The sequence below is a fragment of the Ostrea edulis genome, chromosome 9 (assembly GCF_947568905.1).
Source record: "Ostrea edulis chromosome 9, xbOstEdul1.1, whole genome shotgun sequence".
Taxonomy (NCBI): Eukaryota; Metazoa; Mollusca; class Bivalvia; order Ostreida; family Ostreidae; genus Ostrea; species Ostrea edulis.
The window spans coordinates 18,852,819-18,879,950 of record NC_079172.1 but is presented as its reverse complement, the minus strand read 5'-3'; the positions used below and the strand labels follow the sequence as shown (position 1 = coordinate 18,879,950).

Sequence of the window (27,132 nt, the reverse complement as noted above, 5' to 3'; positions counted from 1 at the left end):
TTTAAAAGTTGATGAATACTTCCGGTTGTAAAACCCATCAAAACAGTGCCATGTGATTTTCGTTATTCACTGTAGTACAATTCTGTGTTAAATTTGTCGAAATGTCTAGTGATGCGCTGTCATTCCATGAAATGGGACTTGATGACAGGCTCTTGAAGGTATTGAATTTTGAACAGACCAATTGTTAATCAATTATAATATTCACTTGAACACATGTACCCTTTACAGTAATGACAGGTAAAAATTTTAAGTTGTAAAATCTCACATATTTTATATCAAAAGAAAGGTAATTTCACAAGGATTAAAATGATGCCCAAAATAAAAAATGTTCAGATCGCTAAATGTATGTCAAAGAGATGGATATTTGAAAATATGTATTTTTAATAAACTTATCTGCCATTTCCCCCCAGTTATCCTCAAACTGAATAAAACACTTTAAAAACAATGTATCAACATTCACTTCAACTATCTAAAGCAATAATACAAGTTAGGAAATGCTTTGAGTATAAGAAACATGGAAACAGTCTATCAAATTTTAATTTTCAAGTCCCCGGATTCCAGGACCCAGTTGCTCGAAAGTTAGTCAACTTTAACTAACTGTTAATTTGTCATAAACTCTTACATTTATATAGTGTTGACTGGACGTTAACTGTCTGTTAAAGTTAACTTAAGTTTGTGCAACTAAGACCAGGTCATTTTTCAGCTTGTTAACTCCATCAAAAATCAACGAACCAAAACAAAATTCAAACTTGATCTGTAACTCATCAGTTTACATCTGCATACAAAAAATCAGCTTCAATATCTCAAGACATTTAGAAAAAAAGTCTGGAAAACTGGGTGTTGCAGAAGGACGCACAAGGGTAAAACTATATGCTCCGACCACTTTGTGGCGGGAGAATAAAAATAGTAACAGATCTATTTGAAACTATTATAAAAGCGAATGACGATTTCTTAATGTCCTTAAACATCAATGTTTGAAATTAACCATAGACCAATAGACCTAGTCTTTGTCAAATGACACTGGTCTATGCCAATTGTAATTGAGATAGACCATATTGTCTATGCCGATTTTCTAGATTTAAAGCAGTAAAGTTATTCCAAAGGACCCTGCATGGTTAGTCGACGTCTGATAAACGTTAACATGTGACAGAATGGGAAAGAGCCTTAAGTCATGCATGACTGTCATTGCTACCCTTACAGAGGAATAACACATCGTGTCATTATATATATGGGTGTGTCATTACATACATGATCGTGACATTTAATAACACATCGCGTTGTTATGTAAACAGTGTTCGAACTTGGTATAGACCACTGTTCTATGCGAAAACAAGATGACATAGACCTCATTGAATTGACATAGACCACAACATTTTAAAAAAATAACACAAATTTAAAACATTTTCATTTATTTCTAATGTACTTGGAAAGCATATATTCTTTCAATTTCAGTATCCTCCTTTCCTCATAACGTTTATCAGATGTCGACCGACCATGCAGGGTCCTTTAATTCGGATAATTTTATTGCTTTAAATCTAGAAAATTGGCATAGACAATTTGGTCTATCTCAATTACAATTGACATAGACCAGTGTCATTTGACTAAGACTCGGTCTATCGGTCTATGGTTAATTTCGAACACTGTTTATATGGGTGTGTCATTACATACCCATATTAAAATAAATATTATTTGACATTTAATAACACATTGCGTTGCTATATATATGGGGGTATCATTGCATACATGATCGTGACATTTAATAACACAATAAACACATCATGTCGCTATATATATGGGATTTTCATTACATACATGATCGTGACATTTAATAACACATCGCGTTGTTATATATATGGGATTTTCATTACTTACATGATCGTGACATTTAATAACACATCTCGTCGCTATATATATGGGGGTGTCATTGCATACATGATCATGACATTTAATAAAATCATTTATTTCAAGTCTATTGTACTGACATAAACAAGCACATAACATCATTTTTCAAAGGGGGAGGGGGGGGGGAGGTGAAGTTGGTAGTTGACCAGCAAAAAATAAAAAGAATTAAGCAGTAGTGCACATTATTCATTTCCACATGGGCTATATAAACAGTTCAGAAATATAGTTGTAGTTGATATTGGTAATTTACTTTATCGACCAATAACACTGAATATAGTCAGTGATCTTTAGAAAACTCACACAAAACATTTTAAACTTATACAAATTTATCCTGATTTGATGCTTTTAAAGTTTTAATATCAAGATATGAGCATTTTCTATTCCCTTGGACACCTTTTCATCAATAGGCCTAATTTGTGTGCTGTTTTTGTATAAAATTCAAGATCATATTGAAGTTGATAGAAATGATGAAATACATATAATCATATTTGCATGTAAGTTGCTCCTGATGCATTTTATTTAAGTTAATATGTTGTAATTAATGCTAATTCATTACTTACCATATTCTTTGCTTGGTTGTCAATATGCTTATCTAGGAGTGTTAAGTCTCTCTTGTGAAATCTACATGTTATGTGAAATCTACCTGTTATGTTAAATCTACCTGTTATATGATTCATAAATTTTTATCAGTGCAAGCAAAGTGAAACAAAAATAATGGGTTTACTTTCAGTTATGAAATGGTTTTGTTGCAGAGTGACCCCATAGATTACATTCTTATCCGCACGTTTGAAAATCTGGACCATCAAGTAGTATCATCTTTAATATGTGTTATTTACCACAGAAATGGAGTCGATGTGGAGTACAGGGCAAAAGGCGTATTTTTTAGCTATTTTCTGAGAAAAATTCTGAAATTGGTCAATTCGGCTGACGGCAAAGTTACAATTTTCAATAAAGCATGAAATTTGATGAATAAAGCAATTTCTATAAGTATTTTGCTTTTATCAAGATGTTGAAGGTAAGGAGACAGGGTAATTAGGAAAGTGATCACATGATATGAGAAGAGGTACTGAAATACATTTGCACATACACATTGATGTTAATGTGTTTACATCAGTAAAATTACACAATGTGAGATTTTATATCAGTCTGAATGAGCATGATGAAGCATGGTCATTTAGAGAAAGTCGGAGACACTTAATAATCTCAGCTGGGTCATGAATTTGTGGTAAAGGTACCGTAGAAGTTCATACCTAATACAAAGCTTTTAGGGGGTCTCATAAGGAGGTCTAGGTCAGGGGACATTTGAGTAGAGATTATAATCCAAATCATACTTGCAGGCTGTTTCTCACCTGGGCTGGTCTGAGCCAACACCAATACAAGAAAAAGCCATCCCATTAGCATTAGAAGGAAAAGACATTCTGGCACGAGCAAGGACTGGATCTGGGAAGACTGCTGCCTTCTGTATTCCTGTCATCCAGAAAATACTCACAGCAAAACAGGTATTATTGCTAAATCATCTGTATGCCCCTACAAATGAAGTTAAGTGGTATATTGGAATCTTCTTGTCCGTCTGTCCACTCGTCCAGTTAAGAAGTTTTATGAGCTGGTTTTACACCACCTGCTACTGCTAAATTGTCAAAACTAATGCATGACGAACATTAGTTACTAATTGCAGGCATGATTTTTCTCCACTTTAAAGCAGAATTCCATTTTCTGGACTTGAAAAGTCCGTCCTCTATAGAACAATTCTGCTTCCTGAGATTTCTAGGTTGTAAAAAATTTCAAAGATGGGACATATTATGGTATGGTGCCGTCCGTCTGTCTGTCTGGGCTTGTAGGCAAAATATAAAATGAACTGTGATCTCTAGGATCTTACAACGTGGTATATTTGATCACCATGATGAGAGGAAGATGCCTATTGTTTCTCAAGGTCGAAGTTCAAAATCATAGTATCACTTAGTAGGAGAACCTTGTAGGCAGGATACAGACCGAACCATAAGTTCCAGGATCTTACAACTTGGTACATTTGATCACTATGATGAGAGGGAGATGCCTATTGTTTTTCAAGGTCAAGATCATAGTATCATGTAATATGAAAACCTTATTAGCAGAATACAGATGGAATTATTGTGACTAGGACCGTCAAACTTGGTTCATGTATTGCCTTGAAATTTTGTCACAGCCTCCCTCTCAGAGAAATACATAATCAGTTCACATTTCAACTTGATTGGTGCACTGTGACCTACTTTAGGGCTAAAAGTAGGTAAAATAGTTTCCTGGACTTTTGCTCATCATGGATACAGATATTGCACTGAAGGTCTGACGGGCGTATGTTGTACGGTTTGCGGTACTCTTGTTAGCCATAGATTTACCTTTTTCACACACAGGTTCAATGTGGGAGAAAGATAAAATATGTAACACTTTTATAAATGATTAAGAGAGCCAAATGTAAAGTCATCAAAGTACTGCTAAAAGCATTAGGAATATGCTCTTGGGGTGTGTTCGCAGCTTACTTCTCTGATATTGAAATTGGTTATTGTGAAATACACCTATTAGTTGTTTTGAATTAACATATAGGAAAAATCTCGAAAAAGCAGCAGGGCCATGATAAGTATTACAAGCATCCACAGGTAGTTCAAATCATGACACCACTCCCCACCCCCACAGGTAGTTCAAATCATGACACCACTCCCCACCCCCCACAGGTAGTTCAAATCATGACACCACCACCACCACTACCTCCCCCCCACCCCTCCCCTCCCCAGGGTAGGATGGGGCTACAACAGGGGATCAAAGTTTTATATTGGAATATAATTATAGGGAAACATCTTTTTAAAAAAATTCTTCTGAGAGACATCAAGGATTAGTCACATTGATATGGAAGCATCTTCAGGTAGTGCAAATTCAAGTTTGTTCAATTCAGGGGCCCAGGGGGAGGGTGGAGCCACAATAGAGGATCAAAGCTTTATATTGGAATATGCAGGAAATGAATTAAAACAAATTCTTTTGAAGAGAAGCAGGGCCAAACTAAATCATATCAAAATACATATGTTCCTAAGTTGTGTGGATCCCCCCCCCCCCCCCCCCGGGCATATTGTTTTTGTTCTGTCTGTCAATGTGAACTTTAACCTTGCCCTTAACTTTTGAATGGTTTCAGAGCAATAGGGCTGCCATATTTCATATGTGAATTCCATATGACAAGACCTTTCTTTTGTTACCAAAGTTTTTTACCTTGCAACCTTGACCTTGGAGTTTGACCTCCTTTTAAGGAAGTTTCATCAACTGTTTAAGTTAGGGCTTTCCTATTTTGGATGTAGATTACTCATGGCAAAACTTCATTTCATACCATGGTTTTTGACCTTGTGTCATAGTTATCTCATAAACCATTAGGGCAAGTTTGGGGTCACAATATTGGGTCAAAATATTTTATAATTAGGATTGAAAAACAAAATCTATCAAAAATCATAACAGCTCATCAGCAAGGCCAAGGTGATTCAGGTGAGTGATGGACTTTAAATTTATATTTTCCAGTCGAGCACAGAGCAGTGTGTTAAAGCTCTGGTGTTGACACCCACCAAGGAACTATGCCAGCAGGCCTACAAAAACCTAATGGTAAGGATACCAGTGTGGACATTTTGTTTGAAAAAGGAATATCATAATTCTGTTTTTTTTATTCAAATTGTCAGTTCGATGAAATATTGTTAGGGATTAATTTTGTGAATTTATATATGACCTTGTAATTTCAGGATTTGACATCAAGTTGTTCTAGAGAAGTCAGAGTGCTTGACATTTCACCTCAAGTGTCTCTTCCTACACAAAAGTAAGCTGGTATTTGAAACTGCAGTAATTATATATATATAATGTATATATGTGGGTGTGTAAATAAAGATAACCTAAATGAATTCTACGTTTAATGTCAAACCATGTATACACGTTTTTTATTTAGTTTACAAAATACAAAAGAACAGGTTGTCATTTTTTATACCCCATGCAACAGATTTTGAACCCGTCCATCTTGCAGTCTTGATCTTGTCAGCACAAATCCTCTGAAACTGTTAAACAGAATTTCATGAAACTTTGTTGTTAATAAGGACTTACTGTGTAGATGTGCATATTCACAGGAAATTCAGATTCAACTTTTTTCTGGGAGTTATACACCGATTTAGCCTAGAAGTTTGGCCTTTGTCAGTCCTGTTCTTGTCAATGCAACTCCTCTGAAACTGCCAACAGATTAGAAGTTTGGCCTTTGTCAGTCCTGTTCTTGTAAGCACAACTCCTCTGAAACTGCCAACAGATTAGAAGTTTGGCCTTTGTCAGTCCTGTTCTTGTCAGCACAACTCCTCTGAAACCGCCAACAGAATTTCATGAAACTTTGTAGTTGATAAACTCATACAGTGTATATGTTCATATTGGCAGGAAATTTTGATTTGAAGTTTTTTTCTTGGAGTTATGGCCCTTTGAACTTAGAATTTTGGCCAAAAGTAGATGTACTACTGTAACAGTTTGTTAACTCCTCAGAAACCAATCTACAGATTATCATGTGACTATATCATGTGGACATACTATGTAGATATGAATATTCACAGGGAATTTGATTTAAAAAAATTTCTTGGAGTTATGCCCCTTTTGAACTTAAAAGTTTGGCCAAAATATACTTTTTTGTGCCAGTTTTCAAGTCATATAATTTTTAAAAATATTTGTTTTAATATTTTACACGAATTACATTTCTTAACAATATTACATATCACTTAAGTAGTGTCATCTAATTATACGTGTGAAAATAGTTACAGTACAGGACATAATAATTTGTTGTATTTCATACATAGCATTGTCATTCATTGTGGGATATGTGAGCTTGCTAACTTCTTCTTTCATTTATCAGTGTTTGGAAACTGGAAAGTTTATTTGTTAAATTTTTCACTCCCTTTCACGTAGCTTTAGAAAATTTACCTCATGTAAATCGTAGAATTTAATTTGGTTGCTGTCCAATGTGTTATTCGTAAGTAGATGCCACACTTTAAGAAAAGAAGTCCCACTTTGTTTGAGAATACCTCAACTTTGTTAGAGGAAATGTACCTAATGGTTTAAAGGTAATTTTCCATCCAATGCCGTTCTGTCATGATAGATATTGCAAATATATATTTATATGTATAGAAGCATTTTATTTTGTATTCTAAGAACACTGAAATATAATGGTATGTATGGTTGTCTGGGTGGGTGTGGATGTCTATACACACATTGTTTTAAATGTTGCAATAAAATCATCGGACTGGTCACCTGGTCCAGTATTCTTTGACATTGGTGAAAGGTGTGTGCCTCTTGTTACTTTATAGACCCATGTTGACGGAGAAGCCAGATATCGTTGTTGCCACGCCCACTCGAGCCCTGGCACACATCAAAGTCGGTAACCTTAATCTCAAACAGTCTCTAGAGCTGCTGATCATTGATGAGGCAGATTTACTCTTCTCCTTTGGTTATGAGGATGATGTGAAGGGAATTCTCAGGTAAATACATGCATTTCATTTTTGTTTGTGATTTACAATGATTGAAATCTGTCTGTAAGTTTAGATTTAATCGTAACTTGATTCTGATAGATTGATTATTTTTCCTTAGCTGGCATACTTCATGAAGCACATTAACTCCTCATGAAAATTATACTGGCATGAAGCATTGCAGTTCACAGCCTCATTTACATAAAAACACCAAGATTCGCGATAGGAAGATTGTCAATATAACAAATAAACTAAATGCGTAAACAAATAAAATATCGGTTTGCCTTCAGATTAATGATTGCGTTTCCAACTTAAGGTATTTCCACTGGCAAGAATATTATTCGCTAATGTTTATATGCTTATGTGTACGATGAAGAATTTTTATTCTACTTGTGGTGAAAGTTTCCTGTTGAACTTGATCATTTATTACAGCAATTACAGAAAAATATAAGGTCATTATTTAAGCGCATATTGGTACTTGTATTACCTTCCAATTAGAAATTTCTTTTGGATATACATGTAAGGGATATAATGAATATTGCAATCCTTCACTATCATAACGTAATGTGCAAATCTTGTTGTAGCTATCAAAATTTCATTAAATTGCTTCAAAATCTACAACATTTCTATCAAGTTTTCCGTTTAACATGAAAATTGTTTATCGTGTTTTGTGTTTATCAGGTTTATAGTTTATCCTATCATATTGTACATGTATCCTATCCTATCGTGTGTGTATCCTATCCTATTGTGCGTGTATCCTATCTTATGTGTAAATCGTGCTCTGTCGTTTATCATTTCAAGAATAACACTGCGGGTAGTGTAGTATATCATCATGAAAACCCGGCTTTCAGTCCCCTTGGTACTTTGATTGTTTAGAATTGTTTTTATTGAGTGATGATTTGATTGATTTTATATTGTTTAACGTCCCTGTCAAGAATGTTTCACTCATGTGAAGGGCTGCAAAATTTAGGCCTATGCTTGTCGCTTAAAATCTTTGAGCAGGAAGGGATCTTTATTGTGCCACACCTGCTGTGACATGGGGCTCAGTTTTTGCGGTCTCATTTGAAGGAATGCCCCATTTAGTTGTCTCTTACAACAAGCAAGGGTTACTGAGAACCTATTCTAACCCAAATCCCCAAAGGACTTAAGTTATAGGGAGAATGAATTTAATTGTAATTAAATATATTATTGAGTAATTGTTTTGGATCAGAATTGACCCAAAGACCAGCAGAAATAAAGTGTAATGAGTTCAAAGATTTAACAATTTATTTACAGAAAATATATCAATAATAAATCACTTACGCACAGCAGGCCCGGGCCAATCAAAGTTCACAAAACAGTGTCCGATGTTTGTTTACCGCCAAGCTGAATTTAAACACGAGAATAAACTGTCCTGAATCAGCCATCAATCTCGGTCACCAGTTGTAGAATATAGAGTACTTATCACTACAAAGTTTACAGTCTACTTATACTAAAATAAACTTCAAGAGAATTCTTCTTCTGGAACATACAGTGTAAAGGCAAATTTAACACATCATCTTTCTGATCGACTCTGACAAACATCGTTCTAAAATTAGAACATTTGGAGTCTTGGCTAGGTCACAGGTGTCAATCAAGTACAGAAGTATTACACAACAGTTATAATTAGCACATGATCTGCACTAGATTATGTTGTGACCTGATATCATACTTTGTTATTAAGAAGAGCAGGCCTGGTGGTTATTAAACATTTTTGAGCACGTTTTCATGCTCAAACTCAAATTCCACGCTCTAATTGAAATTGTACTCGTACTCAAAGTAAAGGTTATAAAACTTTTATAAAACTATTCTCGTACTCAAATGGAGTACAAGAATAGTTTTATAAAAGTACTCAAATGGAGTACAGTCCCATGGGGATCCGGGTTAGAATAGGTCTCCAGTATCTCCTTGCTTGTCGTAAGAGGCGACTAAATGGGGTGATCCTTCGGATGAGACTGCAAAAACCGAGGCCCCATGTCACAGCATGTGTGGCACGATAAAGATCCCTCTCTGCTCAATGGCCTTTAGCGCCGAACATAGGCCTAAATTTTGCAGCTCTTCACCAGCAGTGGTGACATCTCCGTATGAGCAAAATATTCTCGAGAGGGACGTTAAACAATATTCAATCAATCAAATGGAGTACATGCTCAAGATTTTTCGAGCATGCTTGGAGCTTGCACAGAGCTGTACTAAAACAAACATGGCTGAGTTTTGAGTATGAGTACGATAAAAGTTTTATAACCTCCAGGCTAGTGTAGTGTGATTTTCACAAGCCAATTGTGTACAAAATCAAATTTTTCGTTCCTATTTGACAAGTTTATTCTAACTTGCAGATTCGTACACATATTTTTACTTTGGTGCCAAAGCAAGAGCACTGATTTATGGTTGCACTATGACGATCCATTATCATACACAACAGACATTCTGATTGATGTGTGTGTCATATACTGGTTATGCATTAGCTCCAATCGCTCAAAATTTTGAATGAGCAGAAATGAATATACGAATATATGTATGCATTGTGTGAAGTGTTTTTTCAGTCACCTCCCCAGGATCTATCAAGCCTTCCTAATGTCTGCCACGCTGAGCGAGGATGTCCGGGCCCTGAAGAGGATGGTTCTCCATAATGCTGTGAGTACAATGAGAATTTTCAGGAGGTCTTATTTTTTGTGTATTTCAATGTAAAAACATTTGTAGGTGATCTTGAAACTTTTGTAGGTGATCTTGAAACTTGAAGAATCACAACTACCAGAGGCATCACAACTGGCTCAGTATCATATAAAGTACGTCAAAATGTAATAAACTGTTCAAAAGACCATGAGCAGAGAAACTGGCTGAAGTTGAATAGTCTGTTAGATGCATTTTCAATCTTTAGGATCTTCATGCTTCGATCATCTTCATCGAAATATTGAATCATTCTTCCAATAACAATACACTGCAAAGTAGCATTGCTTGGAAACATAAAGTTTAGAATTATATAAATTTGATTTTTGACTTACAGGTCAAATGCACTGAAAATAGATTTACTTCTAAATAATGACTCGTCGGAGGGTTCAAAGCCATCTCTTTTCAAATTGAACATCCAAATTTTCCTTAAAATTTTTGTCCTTTGGAAATCCATGACCCAATTTCATAGTGCAATTCAAAGCAGCGCACTGCACCATATTTCCATAGATACAGACAAACTCGTGTGTGGTTATCTTTTGCCTGCATCTCTCCGAGTGTCTCTGATGACCGGAAATTACCAAAGGGAAGTAATTTGAAAGTAAATAGATTGTTCATAACACAGGTAAAGATTTTGATGTCAATTCAAAATAGTCTATTGTTTGAAAATTACTATTTATGAGCAAGCATATTAGTTTCATTAGATTTGTGAGTAAATGAACCAGGAGACACGAATCCTTTATATACTGTTCAACTTGACCTTTATCGCAATTCACCTTTGAATTAGAACGCTTTGGTCGATATACTATTGCGTTGTGTGACGACACAATTGAATCTGTTTGTAATACAATTGCGAAATGCAACAGACACTCTCATTGGTCCATATGTATAAGTCCGCCCAAATTCCCTTATACGGGAGTAATCAGCATTTGAAAACATGACGGCCAGATGCTAGATGGAAAAAAACTTCAAAGGAAGAGAAAAAGTTGTATTCTTGTGTTGTTGTCTCATAACTTTAATATCAAAAAAATTCCTAACATATTTTCCTACTATACTTGTGTCCAAACATACCTTCAAATATTTATTAAAGCCCCAAAACTCGATCACAGCTTTTGATGATTTCGTTCGTAGATGTAGCCATGTTAGGTAGCCAGTCAATTCGAATCCCAGTTCATTTCCATACTAGCACAATAGCGTCTAGATGTGTACTAATACCCCACAAATATTTTAGCTAAATAGTTTAGATAATATACCACCCCAGTCCCATTAAATGATAATTATTAAAATAGCTAAACTCACGGCAATGCGGCTTTCATTAGCCATGAGCGGCCGCGCCGGCCGGTCTCCATCTAATGGGCTTATGTATCATTTTCGTTAATCAAGAGCTTATTTTACCTTTACAAAAACTGGTACAAAAAATGTTTTAATTTCTATTAATTATTCGTGTTGATAATAAATGAAGAGCGAATACATAATTACATACATGTACAACCAATTTTATGAATAGATACCAATAGCAAGAGTTCGAATTGACCGGCTACCTAACATGGCTACGTCAACAAACGAAATCATTTGAAGCTGCGAGTTTTCGGGCCGTGTGTGGCTTTAATGAAAATTTGAAGGTATGTTTGGACACAAGTATATAGTAGGAAAATATGTTATTAATAAGATTTTTTTATATTGAGTTTATGAGACAGCAACACAAGAATACACCGATTTCAGGCCTCAATCGTCCGCAGCTTTTTGTGACCCGTAAATCGAAGGTTTTTATAAGGGGTGGATCTTTTCAGAGAGCTATGTACATTTCTCCAGCTACACTGACTCTGCTCGAGAAAGTGGGCGGGCTGTAATCGGCCAATGAAAACTCTTGTTGTATTACATCAAACATGTCATTCAAATTGTTCAATCGTCTCATTCAATTGTGTTGTCACACAACGCAATACTATATCGGGTAAAACGTTCTAATTCAAAGGTGAATTGCGATAAGCAAATCTCAGTTCATAGCATGATAATCACCATGGGTGATGGCAGAAGAACGAGTCGGGTCAAAGTGTCGTTAGAGACGTCCTGTTGATATTCTTTCTACAAGTCAATCTTTCGGTAGAGAAGTCCTGGACTGCGTTCAAGCTCAAAGCGGCTAGCTTAGCTGCTAGGCTAGATATCTAGGTCTATTGAACGCACTGTATGAATTAACGCTTGTTATCCCTATGTAGCACATTGTTCAAGATCGTATCTCTACCGAGCCCTACGTAGCCGCTACGATCTTGAAAGCAGCCCTGTTGATATTCTTTCTACAAGTCAATCTTTCGATGCAGATCTTATAAACTCTTATTTCAATGTAAATTTGTATATAAACAGTGTTTAAACTTGTTTTATGAAATTTTTAAATGTTTAGTATAGTCACTGTAACAGTATATGAAATGCTTAATACATCTTAACTATCAATGGAAAAGATTATGCATATTCATAATGTTTGTAAATGAACTCTGCATTAAAACTGATGTTCACTGAAAGCTTGATATTTTAGATGTGAAGAGCAGGATAAATTTACCTTAGTGTATGCTCTGTTGAAACTGAATTTACTTCAAGGGAAGTCCATTATATTTGTAAATGAAGTCAACCGATGTTACAAGTAAGTATACTGTATAATATTAGAGATATTATAATCATTCATTATGATCATAGGAAAACCACCATATGTATATGAAGGGTTTTAAATATAGAAATATATATTCCTTTTCTCTGCTTTTTACCATGTACTCAGAAAGTTTTTCTACATGTAGCAGTGTAACAAATCTACAGTATTCAAATTGTTTGATAATAACTGTCACACAAAAACTTTTCAAGTGTCATGATAGTATGTTTTAAAGAAATCATTGGAGGTCCTTTCACCTTCGACAAATAGTTCTTAAGTGATGCTGTTTTTAGCTCACCTGAGCTGAAAGCTCAAGTGAGCTTTTCTGATCACCCGTACTCCGGCGTCCGTCCGTCCGTCCGTCTGTCCGTCTGTAAACTTTTCACTTTTCAACTTCTTCTCAACAACCACTGGGCCAATTTCAACCAAAGTTGGCACAAAACATCCTTAGGTAAAGGGAATTCTAAATTGTTAAAATAAAGGGCCAGGCCACCTTCCAAGGGGAGATAATCAAGAAAAGGTAAAAATAGGGTAGGGTCATTAAAAAATCTTCTTCTCAAGAACCACTGGGCCAGAAAAGATGAAATTTATAGATAAGCTTTATTAGGTAGTGCAGATTCTAAATTGTTAAAATCATGGCCCCCAGGGGTCGGATGGGGCCACAATAGGGGTCAAAGTTTTACATACAAATATATAGGGAAAATCTTTAAAAATCTTCTTCTCAAGAACCACTGAGCCAGAAAAGCTGAGATTTATATGAAAGCTTCCTTATATAATGCAGATTCTAAATTGTTAAAATCATGGCCCCCGGGGGTCGGATGGGGCCACAATAGGGGGTCAAAGTTTTACATACAAATATATAGGGAAAATCTTTAAAAATCTTCTTCTCAAGAACCACTAAGCCAGAAAAGCTGAGATTTATATGAAAGCTTCCTTATATAATGCAAATTCTAAATTGTTAAAATCATGGCCCCCGGGGGTCGGATGGGGCCACAATAGGGGGTCAAAATTTTACATACAAATATATAGGGAAAATCTTTAAAAATCTTCTTCTCAAGAACCACTGAGCCAGAAAAGCTGAGATTTATATGAAAGCTTCCTTATATAATGCAGATTCTAAATTGTTAAAATCATGGCCCCCGGGGGTCGGATGGGGCCATAATAGGGGATCAAAGTTTTACATACAAATATATAGGGAAAATCTTTAAAAATCTTCTTCTCAAGAACCACTAAGCCAGAATAGCTGAGATTTATATGAAAGCTTCCTCATATAATGCAGATTCTAAATTGTTAAAATCATGGCCCCCAGGGGTCGGATGGGGCCACAATAAGGGGTCAAAGTTGTTTTTGTTTTTTTTCTTTTTTTTTTTCGTTTTTTTTTTTTTTTTTTTTTTTGATATAGTGCAGATTCAAGTTCGTTAAAATCATGGACCCCGGGGATTGAATGGGGCCTCAAGGGGGGCATCAAAGTTTTACATACAAATTTATAGGAATAATCTTTTAAAATCTTCTTCTCAAGAACCACTGAACCAGAAAAGCTGAGATTTATATGAAAGCTTCCTGATATAGTGCAGATTATAAATTGCTAAGATCATGGCCCCCGGGGGTCGGATGGGGCCACAATAGGGGGTCAAAGTTTTACATACAAATATATAGGAAAAATCTTTAAAAATCTTCTTCCCAGAACCACTAAGCCAGAAAAGCTGAGATTTATATGAAAGCTTTCTGATATATAGTACAGATTCTAAATTGTTAAAATCCTGGCCCCTGGGGGTCAGATGGGGCCACAATAGGGGATCAAAGTTTTACATACAAATATATATGAAAAATCTTTAAAAATCTTCTTCTCAAGAACCACTAAGCCAGAAAAGCTAATATTTACATGAAAGCTTTCTGACATAGTGCAGATTCAAGTTTGTTCAAATCATGGCCCCTGGGGTAGGATGGGGCTACAAGGGGGGATCAAAGTTTTTCATACAAATATATAGGGACATTCTTTTAGAATCTTCTTCTCAAGAACCACTGAGTCTGAAAAGCTGATATTCACATGAACAGCTTCCTAACATAGAGCAGAGCTAAGTTTGTTCAAATTATGGCCTCCTGTTGTAGGATGGGGCCACAATAGGGGATCAAAGTTTTACATACAAATATATAGGAATTTTTTTTTAAAAATCTTCTTCTCAAGAACCACTGAGCCAGAAAAGCTGATATTTACATGAAAGCTTTCTGATATAGTGCAGATTCAAGTTTGTTCAAATCATGGCCCCTGGGGGTAGGATGGGGCCACAAGGGGGGATCAAAGTTTTACATACAAATATATAGGAAAAATCTTCAAATATCTTCTTCTCGTGAACCATTGGGCCAAAGAAGTTCACATTTACAAGAAAAATTTCTGACATAGTGTAGATTCAAGTTTGCGAAAACTATGGCCTCCAGGGGTAGATTGGGGCCATGATAAGGACTACGGTTTTACATGCAAATATATATAGAAAGTCTTCTGATATGGACCAAGGTGACTCAGGTGAGCGATGTGGCCCATGGGCCTCTTGTTATCTGTGATATTGCTGTCTTTTCTTCAAATACCAAACAGAACTTAGTTCATGAAAAATTTAAAGCAATTTCTCTGATTAATTTCTATCAAATTATTTTCAGACTAAAATTATTTCTGGAACAATTCGCAATACCCTCCTGTGTGTTAAACTCAGAACTTCCAGTTAATTCTAGGTACGTATCACCAGCTCATTAAAATGTTCAAAATTGTCTACCACAGCCATCACAGTTTAAAGATGTAATCTGGTTCCTTTGTGATTGTTACAGATGTCATATTGTGAACCAGTTTAATGATGGACTTTATGACATCATCTTAGCCTCTGATGAAAACTTGTTGATGGATCCAAAGGCCAAACCACAGGATCAAGAGAAGGAAAAAAAGAAAAAGTAAATTTGACTTACTTAAGCTGATTGCAATAGACCAATATAATTATTCAGAACAATTCTGATCAGATGTATTAAGTATACACTGAACATCACCATGTGTCAGGTAATACTAGTACCCAAGATGGCAAATTTTTCTCCAAATTATTTTTGGTGAATCATATTCATCTGCCAAAAAAGCCTACCTTTACCAGTTGTTATTTTAAGCTTTCTGATTGGCTGAGATCCAACAAAAAATAGAATGCTATATTAACCTCCATGTGTCTTCAAGGTAAATATAATGTTTGATTTTTCCAACATTTGACAAAAATAAATTTGGAATTCCCAAAGGATGAAATGAAACAGCTATATGAAATGGTGGCCAATACATTTATAGAAATAATTTTTTTTTGTTTCGTATTAAAATTTACATGATTCAACTCATTGACATTTGCACTTTTATGATTTAAATGTTACATGGTGCATAAATTCGCCACAAACGGCATATCACTCTTGAGTTTAAGCTTGGGGTTTCCTCAATAGCTGAAATTCCCATAGGAATTTGGCTCCACCCATTCTTTAATGATCTGGAAATATATGGACGATGGTAGGTACAGCTAAAATCATTTAGGCTATAGTTGTCTATTATTAAAAACTTTTAAATTTTGTATGGCGATAAATGTAGCCCACATCGTCGATATTTTGAAATAAAGATTAACAAAATTTTCACTAGAAGCCTCTCCATTATGGAAACCTGTTTGAACTCGATGACCTACCCAGAGTAGCTCACTTTATACAGTACAGATGTGATTATTGCTGGGTGTTAGGTAATTGGCATTATTATCGAGGGTAAAACCTATTAAATTTGACCTTTTTGTGTGTGAAAATCAGTGGCATATGGCATTATGCAGGGTTGGCATTATAACAGGGGTGTTAACATGGGGAGAAATCTGTTCTTTACGATTTTCAGGCAATAAGCGGGGCTGGCATTATAATGGGGGGCAATATATCGAGGGAGCACTGTATATGAGGGCATGAACTGCAACACTTCCCATTGGCATGCTTTCATGTTCATGAAGTATGCTGCTGTGACATGTTACAGTTAATGCCATCATGTATTTTCAAAAATGAAATTTATTTCTTGCTCTTGACAAATGCTCTTGACAATTTTAAAATGACTAAAGGATATATTAATGTTTACTCTCTCCTTCAATAATCGTGTTTTCTGAATATTCTAAACATTAGAATATATGACTGTCTACAAGCTGTACATCTAATTCCGATTTAATCATGTTTGAAATTGCACTAAATTTTAATTCTCGAAGTAGAAGTGAAATGTTGGATATTGTAGACCTAAAAAGAAAGACAAGGAATATGGAGTCTCCAGAGGCATTGATTTTCAGAATGTTTCCAATGTCATCAACTTTGATTTCCCTCCTGATGTAGACACCTACATACACAGAGTCGGAAGGTGAGGAATTTCAAGCCAAGTTCATCTCTGAAAAACTATTTCATGTAAACAATTACAATTCTAATATTGCTGACTTGACTTTTCCCTGTGTGTCAAAGTCATTACTGATAGTGAAGGCTTAAAACACAACATTAGAGTCTGCAAGTCAAAACTTAAATATTTCATTCTCTCTCTCTCTCTCTCTCTCTCTCTCTCTCTCTCTCTCTCTCTCTCTCTCTCTCTCTCTCTCTCTCTCTCTCTCTCCTTGCCATTCATTCAAAAGGGATGGGGTGAAGGGTAATTTTCAAGTTCTGTTATTTATAATAGGTATAAAGCTCCAAGAAAATACCCCTGTGTATTAATTAAATCTCCTTTGGAAACTTATTATTTTTACTCAGTTCTTCTTCATATGATTATTGATTTTTATTTTTATTTTCGCCTTCTACTTTCTTGCTAAATTTGTCAGGAGAGCAATCTCAGAATTGTTAGGTGAAAAGTTCACAATATTTTATGGTTTGATATAGGCCTGCATGTGTTCGTAAATGATCCTAAGCATTCAAGTTTTGCAATATTTGGGAGGGAAAGTATATTTCTGGAGTATCAAAAGGGATTCAGTTTCAAATTTTTACTATAGAAGTCTATTGGAAAATTGTAAAACATAAATTTTAATGCCTCAAACTTTTACATTGTCCATGAAAGGACTAGGTACGTAAAGGATTATTTTTGGCCCTACCTCAAAAATAAAAATGATATTCTTAAGAATTATCAAGTATTATTCTTTTTTTATAATCTGACATTATTTTTCAAAATATCTTATTTAAACTATCAGTTTGGGACAAAAGACTCAAAATGGATTTCTGGAAATGATTTATTGAAATTCCATGAAATGGTTTCAGGGTTTTTTAGGGTCTGTAGGGGGCTGATATAAGGTCCCATTCCCAATGCTAAAAAGCAGGTATTATTCCCAATTTTTGCTTTAATTTCTTTGGCTAGTCCAGTTAGCTAATTGGTAGAACATCAACATATGAACAGATTTTAAAAGGTTTTGGGTAAATGCTAAATGAATGTTCATCTTGCATTGTTTTCAAATTTGGTATGAAGCATCTTTGGGACAAGGGGGACATAAATTGTAAATTTCAGGACTCCTGCACCCCCAGGGCCTTAGTGGCAGGCAAAAATTGACCAATTTTTAAAAAAAACTTCTCTACAACCGTGCATCTGTTAGAAAACTTAAATACATTGTGATGTAGAGCAGGAAGGCCTCTATCAGAATTGTATATTTCATGATCGCCAGGATAGAGGTTCTGACTCCAGGATGAGGCCAAACTTGGTGCATAGTGTTTATGTTTAAAACATTTAATTTACATTGTCTTTCGTGCTATTGATACTAAAACAAAATTTATGGATATTAAGAAAGATCAAGTAGTCCTTTATCAAAATTGTAAATTTCACAATCCCAGGGGTAGGAGTTTTAGTATCAGGATGGGGCCAAAATGTTCATTGATTAAATGTGTTAACAAGTGAACATTTTTAACTTCTTGATAACTACCATTCCGATTCTTATCACATGTTACACCCCCCCCCCTCCCCTTTTCGGTTATTCATTTAGTACATTTTTAACTTCTTGATAACTACCATTCCGATTCTTATCACATGTTACACCCCCCCTCCCCTTTTCGGTTATTCATTTAGTACATTTTTAACTTCTTGATAACTACCATTCTGATTCTTATCACATGTTACACCCCCCCCCCCCCCCCTCCTCTTTTCGGTTATTCATATAGTGCGTTACTGTATTGTTGGGAATTTTGCTTCCTGACATTGTGTAAACAAACTACGTAAAATTGATGTTTGTTTGTGATGTCACAAACGACGTAAAAAAACATAATTTAATAATTAAAATTTATGTAATTATATGATAGGTGATATCCACTAGATATAGGAGTAAACATGTGGTAAATATGTATATTACATGTTACAGCTTTTTGAACATCTGACAGCATTGTGATGCCAATATTATCATTATTGTTGCGGATGTGATTGTTATTTTGGGATTGGGATTTCCATTTGATGTTGTCCTACAACATGATTCAGATTGAATTTAAATCACTGTCAAAAAACTACTCATTTTTTATTTCACTTTTATAGGACAGCAAGAGGAGGTAACCAAGGCAATGCCCTTTCCTTTGTCAGTGTCAAGGATATGGAGTTACTAGAGGAAGTGGAAAAGGCACTCTCAGATTCAGGCTGTTAGTATGCTCTTGTATTGTTTATTATCATGAACCATATAAATCAAAGGTATAATATATATGCATGAAATAATTTGTACAAAAATACATAATAATTTTCAGTGTGATATATATATATATATACTAGCGAGAAAAAGAAACTGTGCATTATAAAATTTAGTATAGAGGTAGAGTGAGGTTGTTAGTATGAGCAGACTCTGGTGAGGGGGAGGTAGAGTGAGGTTGTTAGTATGAGCAGACTCTGGTGAGGGGGAGGTAGAGTGAGGTTGTTAGTATGAGCAGACTCTGGTGAGGGGGAGGTAGTGTGAGGTTGTTAGTATGAGCAGACTCTGGTGAGGGGGAGGTAGAGTGAGGTTGTTAGTATGAGCAGACTCTGGTGAGGGGGAGGTAGAGTGAGGTTGTTAGTATGAGCAGACTCTGGTGAGGGGGAGGTAAAGTGAGGTTGTTAGTATGAGCAGACTCTGGTGAGGGGGAGGTAGAGTGAGGTTGTTAGTATGAGCAGACTCTGGTGAGGGGGAGGTAGAGTGAGGTTGTTAGTATGAGTAGAATCTGGTGAGGGGGAGGTAGTGTGAGGCTGTTAGTATGAGCAGAATCTGGTGAGGGGGAGGTGGTGTGAGGTTGTTAGTATGAGCAGACTCTGGTGAGGGGGAGGTAGAGTGAGGTTGTTAGTATGAGCAGACTCTGATGAGTGGGAGGTAGAGTGAGGTTGTTAGTATGAGCAGACTCTGGTGAGGGGGAGGTTAAGTAGAGGGGGAGGTAGGGTGAGGTTGTTAGTATGAGCAGATTCTGGTGAGGGGGAGGTAATGTGAGGTTGTTAGTATGAGCAGATTCTGGTGAGGGGGAGGTAGTGTGAGGCTGTTAGTATGAGCAGACTCTGGTGAGGGGGAGGTAGAGTGAGGTTGTTAGTATGAGCAGACTCTGGTGAGGGGGAGGTAGAGTGAGGTTGTTAGTATGAACAGACTCTGGTGAGGGGGAGGTAGAGTGAGGTTGTTAGTATGAGCAGACTCTGGTGAGGGGGAGGTAGAGTGAGGTTGTTAGTATGAACAGACTCTGGTGAGGGGGGGGGGGGTAGAGTGAGGTTGTTAGTATGAGCAGACTCTGGTGAGGGGGAGGTAGAGTGAGGTTGTTAGTATGAACAGACTCTGGTGAGGGGGGGGGGGGGTAGAGTGAGGTTGTTAGTATGAGCAGACTCTGGTGAGTGGGAGGTAGAGTGAGGTTGTTAGTATGAGCAGACTCTGGTGAGTGGGAGGTATAGTGAGGTTGATAGTATGAGCAGACTCTGGTGAGGGGAGGTAGAGTAGAGGGGGAGGTAGAGTGAGGTTGTTAGGATGAGCAGATTCTGGTGAGGGGGAGGTAGAGTGAGGTTGTTAGGATGAGCAGACTCTGGTGAGTGGGAGGTAGAGTGAGGTTGTTAGGATGAGCAGACTCTGGTGAGGGGGAGGTAGAGTAGAGGGGGAGGTAGTGTGAGGTTGTTAGTACAAGCAGACTCTGGTGAGGGGGAGGTAGAGTGAGGTTGTTAGTACGAGCAGATTCTGGTGAGGGGGAGGTAGAGTGAGGTTGTTAGTATGAGAAGACTCTGGTGAGGGGGAGGTAGAGTGAGGTTGTTAGTATGAGCAGACTCTGGTGAGGGGGAGGTATAGTGAGGTTGTTAGTATGAGCAGACTCTGGTGAGGGGGAGGTAGAGTGAGGCTGTTAGTATGAGCAGATGAATACGTTAAAATTTGTGTAAACTAAATTGATTACATTTTTTCTTAGAAATCAAGATGAAATGTTATGATAAGATTGTTTGAATTAAAACAAATAATATATAGAAGATATCGAAGAAAAAAACACATTGGAAATGTAGATATATTGATATGAATTTTGAAAAATACTAGTAGATAAGGAAATATTCATTCATGGCATTTCTTTGTTATACAAACATACATGTTCAAGAATTAATGAAGATAAAAAAAAATAAGAAAAAAAGGCAAACTTTGGATTATAGATCTTTTCACAAAAAAATATTTTACCATCTATTTATTGTAATTATGCCCCCCTTTAAAGAAGAGGGGCATATTGGTTTGCACCTGTCAGTCGGTCGGTAGACCACATGTTGTCCGCTCAATATCTTGAGAACAATCCACTTGATCGTAATGATATTTATACCCCCCGCAACAAGTTGTGGGGGGGGTATACTGGAATCGGGTTGTCCGTCTGTCTGTCCGTCCGTCCGTCTGTAGACGCAATGGTTTCCGGGCTCTAAAGCATTATCCTTTCCACCTACCGTCACCATATCATACATATGGACTACCCATGGGATGAAGATGTTCCCTATCGATTTTGGGGTCAAAAGGTCAAAGGTCAAGCGCACTGGACATCGAAGTAGCAATATGGTTTCCGGGCTCTAAAGCGTTATCCTTTCCACCTACCGTCACCATATCATACATATGGACTACCCATGGGATGAAGATGTTCCCTATCGATTTTGGGGTCAAAAGGTCAAAGGTCACGCGCACTGGACATCGAAGTAGCAATATGGTTTCCGGGCTCTAAAGCGTTATCCTTTCCACCTACAGTCACCATATCATACATATGGACTACCCATGGAATGAAGATGTTCCCTATCGATTTTGGGGTCAAAAGGTCAAAGGTCACGCGCACTGGACATCGAAGTAGCAATATAGTTCGGTTTGTCATGCCATTTGTTTTTTACACTCAGAAAAGAGGTAGTTTATACCTATTACCAACACCCTTTGGGAGATTGGGGTAAGCGGGGGGTATTCTTAGTGATCATTGCTCACAGTACCTCTTGTTCATATGTGGGTTGGTTATGAAAAGAAGAGGACCCCTATTGTTTTTCAGGTCAAAAGGTTAAAGGTCAAGGGTCAACCTACTCTGGACATAGGAATATACTGTCCTCTCAATATCTTGAGAACCCTTTGCTTGACAGACATCAAAATTAGTACACTGGTACATCTTCAGGAGAAGATGACCCCTATTAAATTTGATGTCACATGGTCAAAGGTCAAGGGTCAAACTGGACATAGGAATATACTGTCCGTTCAATATCTTGAGAACCCTTTGCTTGACAGACATCAAACTTGGTACACTGGTACATCTTCAGGAGAAGATGACTCCTATTGATTTTGAGGTCACATGGTCAATCCACTTTTGATATAGGAAGATATTGTCTGCTCAATATTTTTAATTGATGATACTACTCTCAGTTAAATGATGTGTGTGTATAACCCTTTATAATTTTGCACCATGGGGGCCATATGTGTTTTACAAACATCTCTTGTTTTTCACTTCCTTCCACTCCCGATTCGACAGTCTTAAAGTATCAGCTTTTATCAGAACTATCCGCGATAAACTAACAGAATATATAACAATAAAAAACATATTGAAGAAATGTGTTAAAAATTCCAAACTTTCGAACTTTCACAAATCAACTCCAAAGCGCTGTGGGGAAAAGGGTAACGTCATCATTCAAAATGCAACTGTTACGTCATAGGTGGCATGATAGGCAAAGAGTTAATCTATGACTGCCAGTATTACAGTGCAATCTCTTAATTGTTATTTCAAGCTATATGGTAGAGAACACCAAATTCTAAGACAATGCATAGAATCCAGAGACACAACATCCACAGGAGTTTGGATTTATAACTTGTGGGGGTTTGGATTTATAACTTGCGGGAGTTTGGATTTATAACTTACGGGAGTTTGGATTTATAACTTGCAGGAGTTTGGATTTATGGAGTTTGGATTTATAACTTACGAGAGTTTGGATTTATAACTCACGAGAGTTTGGATTTATAACTTGCGAGAGTTTGGATTTATAACTTGCGGGAGTTTGGATTTATAACTCACGGGAGTTTTGATTTTGGATTTATAACTCATGAGAGTTTGCATTTATAACTTACGGGAGTTTGGATTTATAACTTGCAGGAGTTTGGATTTATAGAGTTTGGATTTATAACTTACGGGAGTTTGGATTTATAACTCACGAGAGTTTGGATTTATAGAGTTTGGATTTATAGAGTTTGGATTTATAACTTACGAGAGTTTGGATTTATAACTCACGAGAGTTTGGATTTATAACTTACGGGAGTTTGGATTTATAACTTGCAGGAGTTTGGATTTATAACTTACGGGAGTTTGGATTTATAACTCACGAGAGTTTGGATTTATAGAGTTTGGATTTATAGAGTTTGGATTTATAACTTACGAGAGTTTGGATTTATAACTTGGGGGAGTTTGGATTTATAACTTACGGGAGTTTGGATTTATAACTTACGGGAGTTTGGATTTATAACTTACGGGAGTTTGGATTTATAACTTACGGGAGTTTGGATTTATAACTCACGAGAGTTTGGATTTATAACTTATGGGAGTTTGGATTTATAACTTACGGGAGTTTGAATTTATAACTTACGGGAGTTTGGATTTATAACTCACGGGAGTTTGGATTTATAACTCACAGGAGTTTGGATTTTTGATTTATAACTCACGGGAGTTTTGATTTATAACTTGCGGGAGTTTGGATTTATAACTCACAGGAGTTTTGATTTTTGATTTATAACTCACGGGAGTTTGGATTTATAACTCACGGGAGTTTGGATTTATAACTCACGGGAGTTTGGATTTATAACTTACAGGAGTTTGGGTTTATAACTTACGGGAGTTTGGATTTATAGAGTTTGGATTCATAACTCACGAGAGTTTTGATTTATAACTCATGAGAGTTTTGATTTATAACTTATGAGAGTTTTGATTTATAACTCATTGACACGAAATACAGATCTTAAGGTCATGAGACCAGCTAAGGCATTCAAGGATAACATTCATTATTATAACTGTACATCATTCAAAACACCATTGTTAAGGTTGAGCATGCACAATAACTCATAATTAACTTTGCACAAATGCATGTGATGACTGTCATTCATGACAGTTTAAAATGTAAAAAAAAAACAACAATGAAAATATCAACTTTTATATTTTTCTATTACAGCTGAGGAGGAAAGTGTCTTTAAGCCGTATAATTTCAAAATGGAGGAGATAGATGGATTCCGATATAGGGCAAAGGTAATGATATTAATCAACTCAGTAACTCAGAGGGGTAGGGCAAAGGTCATTTTGTTGATTATTCTAAAGTGATTCAGATATGTGGCAAGGATAAGCATGTTATTCTGATTGTTAGGTACAAGACAAAGGTAAAAATATTCAAATTTACTGCAAAGGTGTTGATGTTATATCAGTAGGAAAGAATTAGATATAAGGGAAGAGTACTTATGTTAATCAAGCGATTCAGATGTAGGGTGTTATTGTTATTGACTAAGTGATCAGATATGTGATTCAGATGTAGAGCTCAGGTATTAGATATAGGTTAAGGTAATCTGTGAATTCAGTGGTTCAGATCTTTCCTGACAGTATTGATAACATCAGTTGATATCTGACAGTATTGATAACATCAGTTGATATCTGACAGTATTGATAACATGTTGATATCTGACAGTATTGATAACATCAGTTGATATCTGACTATTGATAACATCAGTTGATATCTGACAGTATTGATAACATGTTAATATCTGACAGTATTGATAACATCCGTTGATATCTGACTATTGATAACATCAGTTGATATCTGACAATATTGATAACATGTTGATATCTGACTATTGATAACATCAGTTGATATCTGACTATTGATAACATCAGTTGATATCTGACTATTGTGATAACATCAGTTGATATCTGACAGTATTGATAACATCAGTTGATATCTGACAGTATTGATAACATGTTGATATCTGACAGTATTGATAACATGTTGATATCTGACTATTGATAACATCAGTTGATATCTGACTATTGATAACATCAGTTGATATCTGACTATTGATAACATCAGTTGATATCTGACTTTTGATAACATCAGTTGATATTTGACTATTGATAACGTCAGTTGATATCTGACTATTGATAATGTCAGTTGATATCTGACTATTGATAACATCAGTTGATATCTGACAGTATTGATAACATCATTTGATATCTGACAGTATTGATTAACATCAGTTGATATTTGACTATTGATAACATCAGTTGATATCTGACTATTGATAGCATGTTGATATCTGACTATTGATAACATCAGTTGATATCTGACTATTGATATCTTGAGTTGATATCTGACAGTATTGATAGCATCAGTTGATATCTGACAGTATTGATTAACATCAGTTGATATATTTGACTATTGATAACATCAGTTGATATCTGACTATTGATAGCATCAGTTGATATGCCTTAATGTTTTCTGTATCTTAGGATGCCATGAGAATGGTGACAAAAACAGCTATACGAGAGGCTCGCCTGAAGGAAATTAAACAAGAGATGTTAACCTCCAATAAACTAAAAGTAAGGAACAGATTTCAAACATGACTCACAATGATAATCAATAAAACATCTGTGAACAATTGATTGATCATGTATTAAATGATTCCATTTTAGAGCTACTTTGAAGACAATCCTCGTGATCTGCAAGTTTTAAGGCATGATAAAAGTCTCCACACGATTCAAATACAGAAACATCTGAAAAATGTTCCAGATTATCTAGGTAGGTACTGAGAGATGAATCCTGAGAAAGCCGAGAAATGTTGGGATTTAATTTTGTGTAATGTGAATGAATCTTGTTGTTAAACAACCCTCTCTCGGAACTTTATTCCCCCCTCCCCATTACCACCAGTTGATACTAAACATTTTTACTCCCACAAAAGTCGATACCTACAACAATGTGTTAAATGTTTTTATTTTGGATGTATGTTTGATAATGTATCAAGACGAAGAACACAATTTTGATCATATTTCTATAATTATGTTGATTTATGATGGCTTATTACTTCAGTTCCCAAAACTCTGAGACACATGCGCAGTACCACCACCAAACCTGGAAGGTCAAAAGAAAAGAGGAGAGCCTCAGCACCAAAAGGGCCCACCCGGGCAGAAATTAAATACAAGGTACTTAGTGCCATTCATAATAGACTAATTAAATACCAGATTTAGACTAATTTTAAACATACAAGGTACTTAGTGTCATAATAGATTAATTAAATACCAGATTCTTAATGTAGTAATAGACTAATTAAATACAAGGTACTTAGTGTCATAATAGACTAATTAATTACCAAATACTTGATAGAGTAATAGACTATTTTTAAATGTAGTAATAAACTAATTATTAATAAATACAAGATACTTAAGGTAACAATAGACTAATTAAATACAAGATATTAAATTTAGTGATGTAATTCATTAGATTCTAGGTAGTGTAGTAATGTGCTCAATTACATAACACAGGTATTTACTGTAGCAATGGACTAAATTAAGTACATGTACATCCAGTGAAAAGGACTGCCCAATTACAATACTCAGTTTGCAGAAAGGAAATATTGGTCATAAAGCAAGAATAATATTCTTCTGAACCTGTAGAATTGGTGATTGAATCTGCAAAATTACAAAACTGACACTTGCAAAAATCAATGTTTGAAATTTTTTGTTTATACGCTGAATAACATCCACTTGAAATTATATATGTGTTGATTCTTCCAGAAAAGAAAAGCGGATCCGTTGAGAAGTTTTGAATCAGCAGGATTAGTAGGTGGAGGCAAGAAGAAAAAGTTATAGTTGTTAAAATTTATGTAATAGAAATAAATACATTGTTAAAATTTGTATCATGTGTTTATGCTTTAGTATCTTCAACAAATGTAGCAGTCAGATGGGTTCAATTGCTGGTGGCTAGATAACTCAGTTTGTAGAGCC

General features: G+C 35.9%; 1 protein-coding gene across 1 annotated transcript; it reads left to right on the top strand.

Moving 5' to 3' along the window:
• On the top strand, positions 1 to 27,042 carry LOC125659131 (probable ATP-dependent RNA helicase DDX56). Its single transcript, XM_056148760.1, has 17 exons — positions 1 to 158; positions 3,240 to 3,401; positions 5,434 to 5,514; positions 5,649 to 5,722; positions 7,236 to 7,406; positions 9,953 to 10,043; positions 10,131 to 10,195; positions 12,604 to 12,708; positions 15,364 to 15,435; positions 15,529 to 15,648; positions 16,976 to 17,095; positions 19,223 to 19,323; positions 24,320 to 24,393; positions 25,642 to 25,731; positions 25,825 to 25,930; positions 26,219 to 26,331; positions 26,923 to 27,042. Exons 1-17 carry the CDS (start codon positions 102 to 104, stop codon positions 26,995 to 26,997), a joined length of 1,677 nt encoding a protein of 558 aa, XP_056004735.1. The 5' UTR covers positions 1 to 101; the 3' UTR covers positions 26,998 to 27,042.
• Positions 27,043 to 27,132: the final 90 nt, after the last annotated feature.